This window comes from Oryzias melastigma, linkage group LG8 (genome assembly GCF_002922805.2).
Source record: "Oryzias melastigma strain HK-1 linkage group LG8, ASM292280v2, whole genome shotgun sequence".
NCBI classification, from domain to species: domain Eukaryota; kingdom Metazoa; phylum Chordata; class Actinopteri; order Beloniformes; family Adrianichthyidae; genus Oryzias; species Oryzias melastigma.
In genome coordinates, this window is record NC_050519.1 from 19,602,508 (window position 1) to 19,616,388 (window position 13,881).

At 39.2% G+C, this 13,881-nt stretch overlaps 1 protein-coding gene across 4 annotated transcripts in view; it reads left to right on the top strand.

The window, feature by feature from the left end:
• Positions 1-13,881, top strand: part of LOC112146837 (glutamate receptor ionotropic, NMDA 2B) — a 154,276-nt gene that overhangs the window by 69,774 nt on the left and 70,621 nt on the right. For all 4 annotated transcript variants that reach the window (XR_002919323.2, XM_024272860.2, XM_024272858.2 and 1 more), the window contains one exon: positions 11,933-12,076. Coding sequence is in view for 3 of the 4 variants with exons in the window: in XM_024272860.2 (XP_024128628.1) it covers positions 11,933-12,076 (144 nt within the window). In the remaining variant the exon portion in view is untranslated. The remainder of the gene's footprint in view (positions 1-11,932; positions 12,077-13,881) is intronic.

The following is a 13,881-nucleotide window of genomic DNA, read 5'->3' on the forward strand; positions in this document are numbered from 1 at the left end:
GCCTTCGGAGGCTGCTGCCAACTGTCAGGCGGCGAGGAGGGAGGAGGAAGACGAGGAAGAGCAAAATCCCACCCATCCCTGGTGGAAAGCATACATCAGAGGTGTTTGTGCTCATGAAATCACAGGCAAAGGGTTATTGGGTCAGTTAAAGATTTGCAGCCAGCTTCTGTTCTTTATAAGCTCAGTTGTGAGTCAGTGGTTCTGTGGAGGTGAATGGTTTTTATACGAAAATAATTGGAGTTGATCAAATCTTCCTCACTACAGTCTTTCATGCTGCAGCGCAGCTCTGTGGGATTTCAGAACGGAGAATGTTTCACCGTGGAAACGCAAATCTCCTCAAATAAAATAAATAAAACCTAGAAAGTTCCATGGATGTGTCGTCTTTTCCCCTGCAGTTGAGAGGTTTAAAGGTGAGCGTGGCAGCGTGTGTTGTCAGAGCTGTTTTTCTGTCGGATCAGAACATGAACGGATGCTTTTTTTTCATTTCTGCTCTATAGAAAGTGCTTGTATGGCAAGAGCATCTCCTGACATGACAGCCGCCCACTAAACCTTTCCTCTGCTCCCCTCATTGTCTCGGCCTCTTGTTTTAATTTCGCGTGGCTCTCGTGTAAAGGCCGTGTCCTGCGGTGTGAAATCAGCTGATGGATCGGGAGGATGATTGTGGGACTCCGCGGCGGCGGGGTGATGGTGGCAACAAGGATGAACGAGGCAATAGGATGGAGGGGGGAAAAGTTGATTGGTATGAGCCAAAGTGCACGTGAGCCAGTGTGACCACATGCACAGGATGGGATGAAACAGCAAAAGAGGAAGAGATGAAACAGCGGAGCACGTGCGTGAGAAACTGGAGTGGAATGTTAGATGTGTGTGTTTGTGCAGGGGTGGGTATTAAATATTTGTAATTACAAAGCGGAAGGTTGCCAGTTCCTGGTTTAATGGTTTGATGACTCTAATGGCCCTTTTTGTGCCATTTAGATATTGTTGTTGTTGGAACGCATCGGCAGACACGACGGATGCAGAGAAGAAAAACAGCTCAGATGTGTTTTTCTGAAATTTCTCTATATTGGATTCATATTAAAATAGATTTCAACTTTTATTGACTCAGCATCCAAAATGTAATTAGAGTTTCACACTCTGACCTTACATAATAGAGTCTCATATCCTCTAACAATAACAGCTCAGCGTATACTGGAAGAGTCAAAGCAATAACAACTTTAATAATGACAGTAAACAGGAGTTTAAATTATTATTAACCTTCAGTCTGTTAATCCGATTGGTATCATGTTTGATACTCACGTTTCTAAGACCTCGATCTCATTAGTATGATCCAAACTTTTCTCCAAAACCTTTTGTAGGCTGTATTTTTTACCATGTAGTTCATCATGAGTCCACTAGGGGCAGTAGAAGAGCTTTTCTTGCTCTTTTCAAAAATGGCTGCTTCCATGAAATCTCAAAAACACTTGGCAGGAAAAGTTTAGTTAATTTTCTAAACTTTGTGGTGAGATTAACGTTATTGTTTTGTTATTTTTATTACAACTTTCTACACTGCAAGAATTCAAATTTTGTTGTTAATTTTTTTCTTCATAATACAGTTAACTCATCTTAACAATGGTTGTGTCCTAATCCCCCCCCCAATCCCTAACTATTAAAAAAAACTATATAGTGCGGGACTATAAAGGTATATACGATGCTCACTACTTTTGTTTTTCTAAACACCAGATATGACGTTACCGATTTCATGAAGTGAAAATTTAATAAATACGAACATTTCATTTATGACTCCACTGTGTTCTGATGGTGAAAATGTGGATAGTTTATTCAAAAAATACATTTTTTTGTTCAAAATTGTTTGACCACAGTGCATTGTGGTCTATATTCGCTAATCTAGTGAGCATCATGCAGGCTAGTTTTTCGCAAAGACTTCTGGGAAATTTCAAGATCTCTCAATTTGGGAATTAGTAGATTCAAACACTACTGGAGAATGGCGAACGCACTATAGAGTGCACTGTATAGAGATTAGGGGGGAATTCGGACACGACCAATGCGTGGATCAGATTTGAGACAGTGGGTAGTTAAAGGGTTTTTTCCTGAACACTCGTCGATATTTTAACATTTTAAACTGACATTGTTTTGTGCAAAAACTTTCCAAATCGGCCAACATATCATAATTAAAACTTTTTAAATAAAAAATTATATTGCAGCATTGTTCGTGGATTTCAGAAAAAGGTTTTCAAAACTTCAATAAAAATGTGTTTTTTGTCAGTTCTTATTTTATTTACTAGTAAAAGAAGAAAAAGGATGAAGGAACACAAAGTCAATAATAATAGAAAATCTGATGTTTCTTGCATTTTCATTAAAGTAAATGTGCTGCAGCTGGAGGATCTGATTAAACTCAGGATGAGTTTTATTTTGAAAGGAACTTGAATGTGTGATCATTAAAAGCGAAATAAGTTAAATTTGTTATATAAAAGTTAAAGTTAAAGTTAAAGTCCCACTATTTGTCACGCACCTAAGTGTGTGAAATTTGTTCTCCGCATTTGACCCATCCCCTGGGGGAGCGGTGAGCTGCAGACACAGCCGCGCTCGGGAACCATTTGGTGGTTTAACCCCCCAGTCCAACTCCTTAGTGCTGAGTGCCAAGCAGGGAGGCACTGGGTCCCATTTTTAGAGTCTTTGGTATGACTCGGCCGGGATTTGAACCCACGACCTTCCAATCTCAGGGCGGACACTCTACCACAAGGCCACTGAGCTGGTCCACAAGGTCACTGAGCTAGAAAAATTTGATTGTAGAGAACATTTAATAGCTATATTTTATAAATGAATGGCCACAAAAACAGAAATTAAGTGTATTTTTCTAACTTTGGGGTAAAACTTTGCGGCTGAGTTTCGGTCCATAAGAACATGGACCAAATGGCTCTTTAGTGTTAAAGGTTGCAGACCTCTATATGCTGGACATTCTAGATGCTTTCACACTGAGGTGTTTGATCAGAAATATGTTTCCTAGATAATCTTTTTCATATGAAGCTTTAAAGACCTGATGTCTAATGAGATCGTAAATAAGGAAAACTTGGTTTCCTCATTTGGTCCTGCACCGTGGGGTAGTCAGGGTGCAGGGGTAGAGCGGAAAATCACAGGTTCGATTCCCACTCTGCACGCCCATGTGTTGAACTCTCCTTGGGGAAAGATACTGAACCCCAAATTGCTCCTGGCGGTTATAGGTTTGCGTCAGAGTTCGGCAGCAGAAACCCCATCAGTGTGTGAATGTGTGTGAATGGGACTGTGACTGTAAACGGCTTTGGACCTTTTAACAGCGTAGTAAAGGGATATATATGTATGCACCATTCACCATTTTACCATTTAGCAGCCAAAAATAACAGTCTGGGTTGGACTGCAAGTGAACTCTGGTGCAGTTTGAGTGTGAATGCAAACCGAAGAGAGGAGGTGCACTAAAGAGGAAAATCGTTTCCATTTAGCTGCTACAAAATACTTTACAAAAAAAGATAAAAGTGTTTGGACGTGACAGGGGTATAAAAAAATAATAGCTGTCAACAAAAATCAATAACATTTTATAAAGGTACATATAGTTCCAAGGAATCCTGTAAATTCTGACCCACTTCAATACACTTGAATGAGAATTGTGTAAATAAATAGATGAGTTCATGTAATGGGAAAAAAGATACTTTTTAATAAATACATACACATCTCACCACGTCAAATGCTGACCCAACCTTCGCTTGGTTTAAAGTGTATTCACAAATCTTCAACAGTGTTTGTCTGCAGAGACAGACGGACAGAAAGAGCTGGGGTGACATGGAGGGGAACGACGAATTGAAAGTTCTCACAAGGCCAGAGGAAGGTTAGTTAGACAGGAGATGCTGGGAGAGGTGCAGCAGAAGAGGATTGGCTCATTCCTACCGCGAGTCTTCCAACACGTGGAGACAGGTCTCTGCCAATGAAAGAGATTTGAATTTTAATGCGGGCATGGTGAATGTAAGCAGAGGAGCTTTACGACTGAGGGAGGAGGACGTGCAGCCGAGGTGGTCTGTGAGTCTGAGAGCGGAGATGAACGCATGAACTCGTACAAACTCTGCATTGTTCCAGTGATGCTGAACGTTTCTTCCATCTGTCACGGAGTCGCTGCGGTGTTGACCTCTGCACTCGAGTGTCAGACTGGACAATTAAGTTACTGCAGATGAGAGTACCGGCTAAAACGGCCAAAATATGGCTAAAGTAAAGGAGGAGCTGATTGGAAAGTCTTTCTTTCTTATGAGCCCAAAAAAGAACATTAAAGTAAAAGCCTGTAGTCGTCTTCTCCGCCTCACCTCTCTCATCAATCCTTCATCGCTCTGTCTCTCAGCGTGCCTTCTTGAAGGCCCTCCTAAGAGTGTATCCATCTTGTTCTGCTCGCATACTGAAGGTAAACGGTAGAATCAAAAGTGAGGTTAAAAATCCAAATAGTGGGGAGAGGAGTTGATTTTTGCGTGTGCGACAGAATTCAATTGTTGCCGTGTGAAGTGGTGAGAAACAGCCCCAGCGTGATGGTGGCTGCGTGCCTGCAGCAGGCTGCTCAGCTCAGGTGCTGCCGTGATGCCTGAGAGACGAAACACGGAGGGGAACCTGTCAGGGAAGACCGAGGCGAACGCGAGGGGGAAAAACAAAAAGTTCCCAGATTGGTGAGAGCAAGGAGAAACGTGGAGAAAGGCAAGACTGGTGGAAGATCTGAGGACAGATATGAGGAAAAGGCCATGCTGGAGCGGGAGATCAAAATCAGGAGTTACAACTGGAGTGGAGGAGATAACAGCTGACAGCTCATAAGAGTGGTGAGAAACAAATGGATTAATAACATCTCTAATCGGGATGTCAAACCAGCCCTCACCTCAACACTCCACTGCCTGTCATCGGCTTAACCTCCTTGTCTCTGCTTAAAGAAACAGAAAACAATTTTGACATTACTCTAATGTCAGGATAGTTTCTTAAGAAAAAAAACATTTTTTTGCAAAAAAAATAATTTAGTACAGTGATTTCAAATGTGAAAGGTTAAAAATGTGCTTAAAAGATTTCAAATACAGAATTAAATACTAAAGTTTATTAACACTAGAACACTTTCGCTATAACAGGTTACACCTTCACTTTTGCTGGATAATTTTTACCTGATATAATATACCCAATAAGTATTTGTCATAAAAAAATAGATTAAAATATGATGATGAATTAGAGTAGTTTTCTTTTATTTTCAACTCTGGTTATTAAATCCCAAACATCAAAAGGTAAATGAACATTATCAAACCTGTGTAAATATGTAATTGTCTAATTCCATAGAACCACACGTTTCGTATTTAATTCACTAATTTTTGAGACCTGCATCTCCTTAGTATGATTAAAACTTTCCTGGTATTCTTTGTCCATCTTTTCTGCCCTGTAGTTCATCATCAGTCCACTGGGGGCAGTAGAAATGCTTTTCCTGTTCATTTCAAAATGGCTGCTTCCATAAGATCTCAAAAACACTTGTTAGCTAATTTTCAAACTTAATGGTGAGAATAACACATCTATTGTTAATCATTTTTAAATGACTACTTGCTGTGTTGAAATAATAGTTAATCATTTGCTGATAGTTAATTCTTTATCATGCTGATATATCATTTTAAAACTGTGTGGATCAAATTTGAGACGGTGGGTAAAAAATGTGTTTATTTTCTGAACACTTGGGGCTATTTCAGAATTTTGGGATTTTAAACTAAGATTGTTGTTAGTAAAAACTAGTAAAAAATCTCTCAATGCTACACTATATTATCAAAAGTATTGCCACCCAGATAATCAGAATCAGGTGTCCTTAGCCACAGGTGTAGAAAATCAAGCACATTTTTACAAACCTTTGTGAAGTCCTTTTTGTTTTGATTTTTTTCTTTATTTTAAACCGTGCCATTTCAATAAATGTTAGGGTGACTTTTTCTTGCTTTTCTGCTGGTTTGTCTCTGAAATATTCCAGTTGTTGCATCGTTTAATTGAAAAAGCCTTTGGCCACTTTCAAATGAGACTGTCAGGATAGAACATTCTCTTCCTGTCAAAGTCAATTCAGTGTTGCTCAAAATATGACAAATATAATACAGCTATTATGGTAAATTTTTATATTTGTTTTGGTTTATAAAATGAATTTTATTCTTACATGAATGATTTGATCATGGAAGAAATGGGTGGAGCTACATGAGGAGGAAGTTTGTTAGCTTTGATTGATTACTAAAGCTTTTAAAATCACAAAATCGTAGTATATGAACCTCACCGGATTGATCTGATCATCTGATTTAAAAAACAAATCAACTTTTAGCAGCTAATCTGTGCTGAAACGCAGTTTTACTGCACTCAACTTTACTCAACGGGCTTAAATTCCTTCGCCTGTACAAGAAAAGGACTGAAAAAAGCTATTATCATTCTACAAGGACCAGGGGACAAACAAGAGCAACAGCAGGAAAAGCATCAGACTGCAGAGGCCCCTCGGTGGGTTTCCTGCTAAACTTAGAGCAGAAATGGGCCAGAGAGGAACCTTCGTGCGTCTGCGCCTGAGCGTTAAGTGGTATTAACTTTCATTCAACCACTGTCTGATTGCGTTGAGAAATGCAGAATCTCTCGGTAGATCCTTTAAATACCTACAAGAGAGGTAGAGAAGTCAAAATGATGCTCTTAAATATTTTAATGAAGACTTTTTTTTTTAATCAAGGCTCAAACTGTACTTAAATAAGGGCACTGTTAATTAGAGGATGGTGTGACAAATGTTGAAGTTAATTAAGCTCGTATGTGTTTGATTAAAGATAAGGAGATAAAAGATGTGATGGTGAGATCTAATAGAGATAACAGAGGATGGACAAATAAGGGGCAGGGGGGGAGAAAGGGGGAGCAGAGATCTTGTCGTCAATATGTAATTTGGGAGCATGTGGTAAGGGCGCCTTTGGCTTCACCAGGAATGATTGCTCCAGCTCTCGTGTGTTTGTGTGACTGCATTTGTCATTTTCCAGTGCGAGCCTGTGCGAGCGCCCATGGCTGTGGCGAGTTCATATCTCCGTCCCACCATCTTTTTTAAATTCACTATTTTCAAGTGAAGGCCAGCTGTTCCCTCTTTCCTCGCCTCCCACTCCAGCTCTCTCTTTTCTCATCCCTCCATCCTCTTTCGCTCTGCTCCAGTCTGGCTTTCTCTGACTCTCTCGCTGGCTGGCTTCGTTTTCCATCAGGCGGTGCAGCAGCAGTCAATAGCAACACCCCCCTGCTCAAGTTCAAAGCATCCTTTGTAGGCAGGATAGAAATATGCATCGCCAAAAACCTCCCAGCAACAGACTGCGCTGGCTCTCGTTTGCTCATACCTTCTTCAGTTTTTGTCATCCGCTTTCACAAGCAGAACCGTGTCAACCTAGATCGTGTCCAACGGCCCAGAAAGGAACGTATTTTAAGATGTAAAGTGAGGATTTTATATGTAAAAAGCAGCCATATAGCAACTCCAAAAACTGCAAATGGCCACACCCCCGATTGGATTTATTATAAAACTTGTCACCATTTCATAGACATATATTATTATCACAGGACAAAAAGCGATCTAAACCAAAAATAAAGTACTAAAAACTGTTTGAATATTTATTTATTTTTGTAAGTGACCATGTATGAGTAGGATAGTACCCGGTGAAGTGTTTTAACCCACGCCACTGTCCATATACCTCACTGTGATTGGTTCATTCAGCTCGGCACACAGCAAGTGTCATTCATATCAGCCTTGCGGGCCGCACTAACAGTAATCTTTCATATGAAGACGGGGGCCGCAAATTATCATCCTGCGGGCCGCAGATGGCCCGCGGGCCGCGAGTTTGAGACCCCTGCTGTAGAGCGTCTCTGAATGATCTCATGAACCCATAAATGGAGATGTCATTACTGATACTTCTGTAAAGCTCTTCAAAATGTATAAACCTGATCTCTAAACATCATCTGTGTCTTCCATGCATTGTAAGTGAGATACACACAGATGCTACCCCATGTAGCGATCAGGCTAAAAACATTTGTTGGTAGCTCCTCCCACACATTCGTCTGGGGCGTCTAGTATATGAACCTATTTTTGGACAAGCATCGAGCAGCAAAGTGGTGGCCAACACAGATCAGGTTATGGTGTAAGAGCAGCATCAGATCTGGGTAAAATCCACTTCATTTAAGAATATTAAAAGGTATAAGAACAGAACCCTGAGGAACTCCTATTTAGATGAGGCTTGCTCTTTTCGTGAAATCTGTTTTTGATAAGAATGATCAAAGTTTTAGGTGTTTGCAAGATGTTTATAACATCAAAGTTTTTATCACTTGGTGCCTTTAAGCTTCAATCTCTTATTTTACTTGTTGACGATCTTATAGGTCATTTTTTTAGCACACACAAACATACTTTTTACTTATTTTACTTTCTGTAAACAACTCAGACACAGAGTTCAAGTTGCGCTCAGGCTAAACTCCATTTATGCATAACTTTTGATGGGACTGTCACTGAACTGACAAAGTGTCCAAGGCGTACTCCCTCCCCCACTGTAAAGAGAATGGGATAGGCTCCAGCAATCTCCAACAAGACTAAGTAAAAATATAAGATGTGTGGGTTTTTATCAATTAAGACAAAAGTTTTACAACTGAAGACAGAATGGGGAGAATGGTGGGTTGACCCTGTTAGATGACCCCCCCCATGTAAATTTACCTCTACTATTGGTGTTTATGTGTGCATGCTTTGTTTTATTTCGGTGCGAGAAGATGTCAATGTTCCAATTCCAAACTAGTTGAATATGCGTGTTTGTGTGTGTTTGTGTGTGAGAGCATTATCCAGTGCAGGAATGGAAGTAGGTCTATTTCTTTTGCAGCCACTGATGTGCCCCTGTGTGTGTAATTGAAATACCTGAGTTATTGACTTTCCCTCCCCCTAAAGCCAAACAGCAGCTGCAGGAGAGTGTGAGTTCACTTTTAGAGGCTCTGGGGCAGAGCGGGACGCCACGGCAGAGCCGTGACCCCTCATCCATACATCACACATCCATAGCATAGTACCCTACTTTGGCCAAAACTGCACAAATGGGACACACTTAGACCTACATAAACACACATGCGTTGACACTGACAAATGGATCACACATACCTCCATGCAAACAGGTTTGCTATAGAGGAGGGCACCACTGTCCCGTTTCTGTCTCCCCCCCTCTGACAGCAGCAGTCCTTTGTGGATGAGCTGCTCCGGCGCAGCCTCCTCCCGGTGTAAATGCCTGGCTGACTGCCTGACACGCGCACACTGACACACACCTCCTGGCTTCCTGCCCCCTTATACCGTTCACTAGCTCCTTACAGGATCACAAGCCGTCTGCCAACCTGGCTTCCTCTCCCCCATTCATCCCATTGTCACCACATTGTCCTGCTTCCGTCCCTCTGGAGGCTTCGAATCCATGCTGTTTTTGTACATCTCTATCTTTCATCATTCCATTTAGTTTCTCTTTTTTTCCCTCCTATCTGCTCCTTCCTCCAACACTTTATCTGCTTTCTATCTGCTCCTCGCCCAATCTCTTCATCTCCCCGCGTCCTCCAGCAAATCAACCCTCCGTTTGTGCTGTATGTCAGTGTGTACAGTGGGTCCACAGGCGAGCATCTCCTGCTCCTCGCTGGCCAGCTTTCCGTGTCTGGCTGACGGAGTCGTTGGCCGTGCTGCAACCCCCTCTGGCAATTTTAATACCTGCTAATCGATCGCTTTGTGCCAGCAGAGGTGATGTTAAGGCCAAACTTTAATTATAGTTGTTTTAGATGAAGATGACGCGTGTCACACTCTGTTTTTTTCTTTAATGCGTTTTTTTTGTCAGAGCCTAATAAAAATTCTGCAGACTTCCAGCACTCTGAGTGAGCATGTTGGGCACTACATTAATATTACTGTTAAGACGGGGAGATATGCTGGTAGGGACACGGCGGAGTTTAAGGGGAAAGCTAGAGTGCACACGTCTGGAAATTCAATTATAACTGTGCCCTAGCTGCGATTTCTGTGGCAGAGCAAGAGAAGAGATGGACAGAGATAGATGAAATGTGAAAAAGAAAAAGAGGACAAGGAGATTTTGACATACGTTGACATCCCATTGACATTTGAGCATCATTATTTTCCAATTTAAAGAACTCTGTGGTTACCATTATGATGCTTAGAGTTCAACATCATGTTACACCCTCAGCAGTTCTACCTTGTTAAGGCATCAAACAAGGTTTTCCAGGCAGACAAATAAGCTCACGTCCTCCATCCTTTGAGGGCGAAATCCCACTTATACCTCATTTTGCTTTCATGCCTTCGAAGTTGCAAAACTGTGGCTCCTCATTCACATAATTTGCCACATTAGAAACATGAATATGCAGGAAAATAAACAAGCTACTGTACACTGTGTTCACAGGAGTTGGACTCGCACAGAGTGACTCACATACAAACAAGATAATGATGCAGAACTGCAAAACCACGTCTAGACTAGTATTTCTCACCTCCTCCTCTTCTGCTGTCGAGCTCAACATTCTGCCATGGGAGCTGGTGGCACAGCCTGGAAATCAGTGAGGAAGTGATGTTTACTGAAGCGTCTGACTGCACTGCTGTGTGGTCGTGGACGAGGTCCTGAAAGTGGAATATTACATTTCATGTCATTTACAGTAAAGATTTATCACATGTTTCACCAATGTAAAGCTTCAGCTATGTAAAAGTAGCTCACATTTTCATCTGATTTAAGGCATTTTCACCACATTTAGGTCAAAAAACAAACTAAGCAAGCTGATTTTAACACTAAATATAAATCCAAATGTAAAAAAAAATGAAGGTAGGATAAAAGTTTAGAAATCTAATACAGCCATGCTTGTAACTGTACTTCTAAATATAAAAAAATAATATATTTTTATTTGTTTGATTGTTGATCCTAAATGTTGTTTGCCACATTTATATGGTAAAAATTTTTTTTTACAGTAAGATTTATAAATGCCATTATGTTTTACATGATTTAACTAATTAAAATATTCATGCAGCATTTATATTTACGTGTTAAGTCATACTACAGATTTAACATTCATATTTTAATTCATGTTTAGGATTTAGAGTTTGTATACAGTTACATTTATGCTGATTATTTACTTTCTTCATTAATGTTTAATTAAAGATTAACTTAGTCTTGCAATTTAAATGTTATTTTTAAAACCTAGATTAAATGTTTATACAAGGACATAACATTTTGATATATATTTAATACATTAATATTAAGATTTTCATTTAAATGTAGTATTTATGTCAAGCATTTTTGCTTTTAGCTACAGATAAAAATTACGTTTTCTTACTTAGAATAGAATAGAAGCTTTTTAATCCCGAAGGAAATTTGAAAGCAGCGAGTTGCTTGGAATCACCTAACAAAAAAAAATTAAAAATAATTAAAATCTATTAGTTAAAAATAGTAAAAATATTAATTAAAATATAAAACATCCATGAAATATTCAGAAATCAAAACCTAATACAATAAAAACATTTAAAAATGTGAGAAAAATGCAGCCCATCTAAGTTGAGTCCATCTGATTCTCTGTGGTTTTACGTCCGGCGCCTCATACTTTGTGGCGTGCCGTCTGGATCAGGGTCTCTTTGTTACCTGCAGTAAAACAAATGGATGAAACTGGTTGATGAGGTTAAGGACAGGAGCGTCGAGTCCGCTGCTCCGGCCCGAAACTCATTAAAGGAGTCATAAAAAGAACTCATGAAAATCACGACCGGTGTCATTACCCGTCCACAGGAGTCCTCTTGACTTTCTCCTCTGTGAGCCAAAGAACAGACGACTAAATGAGCGCAACAATAACGTTACAGAACCAGCGCCGTCCTCTGTGTCCACAGAGAAGGCCAATGCTGCTGCGTCACCGTTTACACTCCGTTCTTCTGTGTCTGTGTCTTTATTAGGATGACCACTCCATGTTCTTTCAATTCGGCCCCTCCATCGAGCAGCAGGCCTCCGTCATTCTCAACATCATGGAGGAGTACGACTGGTACATCTTCTCCATCGTCACAACCTACTACCCGGGGTACCAGGACTTTGTCACCAAGGTAACAGCATCGACTGACACGGACTCCAAATTTACAACATTTCTGCTGTTTTTCCTGTAAAAAAATCCAAACGTGTGACGGGGATTTCACTCATTTCCACTGAAGAAGCCACGTTTTGCTCACAGACTCATAAAGTAATAAAGCAAATGGATTCTGTGTGAACAGGTGGGCCTTGTCAGAAGTTAATTACAGGAGCATCTTGCCGTCCTAATGAGCTGGACTCCATCATTTTTGTTGATGTGCAGTAAAGACGCCTGTTCTCCTAAAACAACAATCTGTGTTTGCTTTGGGATGTGAAGGTCAACTCCTGCTTTTTGACACACTTAAACTTGTCGTGATGTTAAAATATAAAAATGATTAAACGATTTAGCCTGGAAACAACAAAAATGAGTACAAAGAAAAAAGGTTAAAGAAGTATTTTCTGGTCTTTTCTGTGGTTCTCTTTTTTTCAGCTCTGTTTCTCCTGATATATTAAATATTAAATAATACATTTTATATAATATTTAAGAGGAACGTTTGAACTAGTGAAAAAGGGTAGTTTTACTGCACATACTTGTATTTAGGTAAATTTAGGACAAAAACACACTGTAATTTTTTTGTTTAGTTTTTACTGAATAATTGCGACAGCAGGAGTTACCAGAGAAAATTCAGTTAAAAACACAGTTGAACTGTAAATGAAGTTACAGAAAAAAAAATTTAACTAGATTTACAGTAATAGAAATCACTTTAAAAACCTGTAAAGTCAACCAAATGTTCCTGTTAAGTTATTGTAACTTCCTTGTAAATAAATCATTGTTTTAATAATTGTCCCTTCAGTTAGATGCCTAGTGCACCTCAATATTTTGTCAAATTAAATGAAAATATTAGAACGAAAAAGTGCTTTACATTTTTAAAACCACGGATAAAAGTCATTTATTTATAAAATTACTGCAGTAAGGGTCTGTAAATTATTTTACATCGTTAACTGTTTTTCACATTGACAGTACATTCCTGTTAATCACTGTCTTCTTTTTCTTAATTTTCACCAGATACATTTACAGACAAATGCACATTTTTACTCATTTATGCCATTCATCCTCGGGATGCACAACAATGTAATGCTGGCACATAATTATAGGAGAGGAAGTATCTCATTTGTTTTGCTTTTAATTAAATAACTGTTCAAATATAAAATTCTTTAATATATAAATGGTATTCTTATGGGGGGGGCTCTTTTTATATGATTTAAATGTAAAAAAAAAAAGTTAAATCAAATAAAATCAGCTTTTTCCAAAAGAATATTCCTAAAGTAGAAATAGAAATGTATAAATCCAACAATTATGTGAGTAAAAGTAAAAAGAAGGTATTGAAAAACTTCAATGGTACTACGTTAAAACAATCAGGGTGATACTCTTAAATATCTATTGCTGTCCATCCTGAGGATAAAAGGCATGGCGGAATTTAGCAAAAAAACTGAATAAAATATTGATTTTTATTCCTGTCTTTCCATTAACTGTTTCTAGCTGGTGAAGTGTAAAGACAAAGCATTTCCCCAAAAGTTTTAAGTGCTTTGATTTGTCTTTTGGTCAGATATAAATGACTAAAATTATCTTTTTAATGTTTAAATGATGGCAGCATGTGTTGCTTTTGAGTGCTTCTCTGCTCCACACAGTTTATGTTCAGACTATTTCTTATTTTATTATTTAAAAAAACACTTTTTGTGTACTCTTTGTAGATTTGCTATATTATGTTTTGAGAAAATTTGTTTCTGCTTTTGATCCACTTAAAAACTGAACAGCTGCTTTACTGCGACTGTGAGTGTCTGG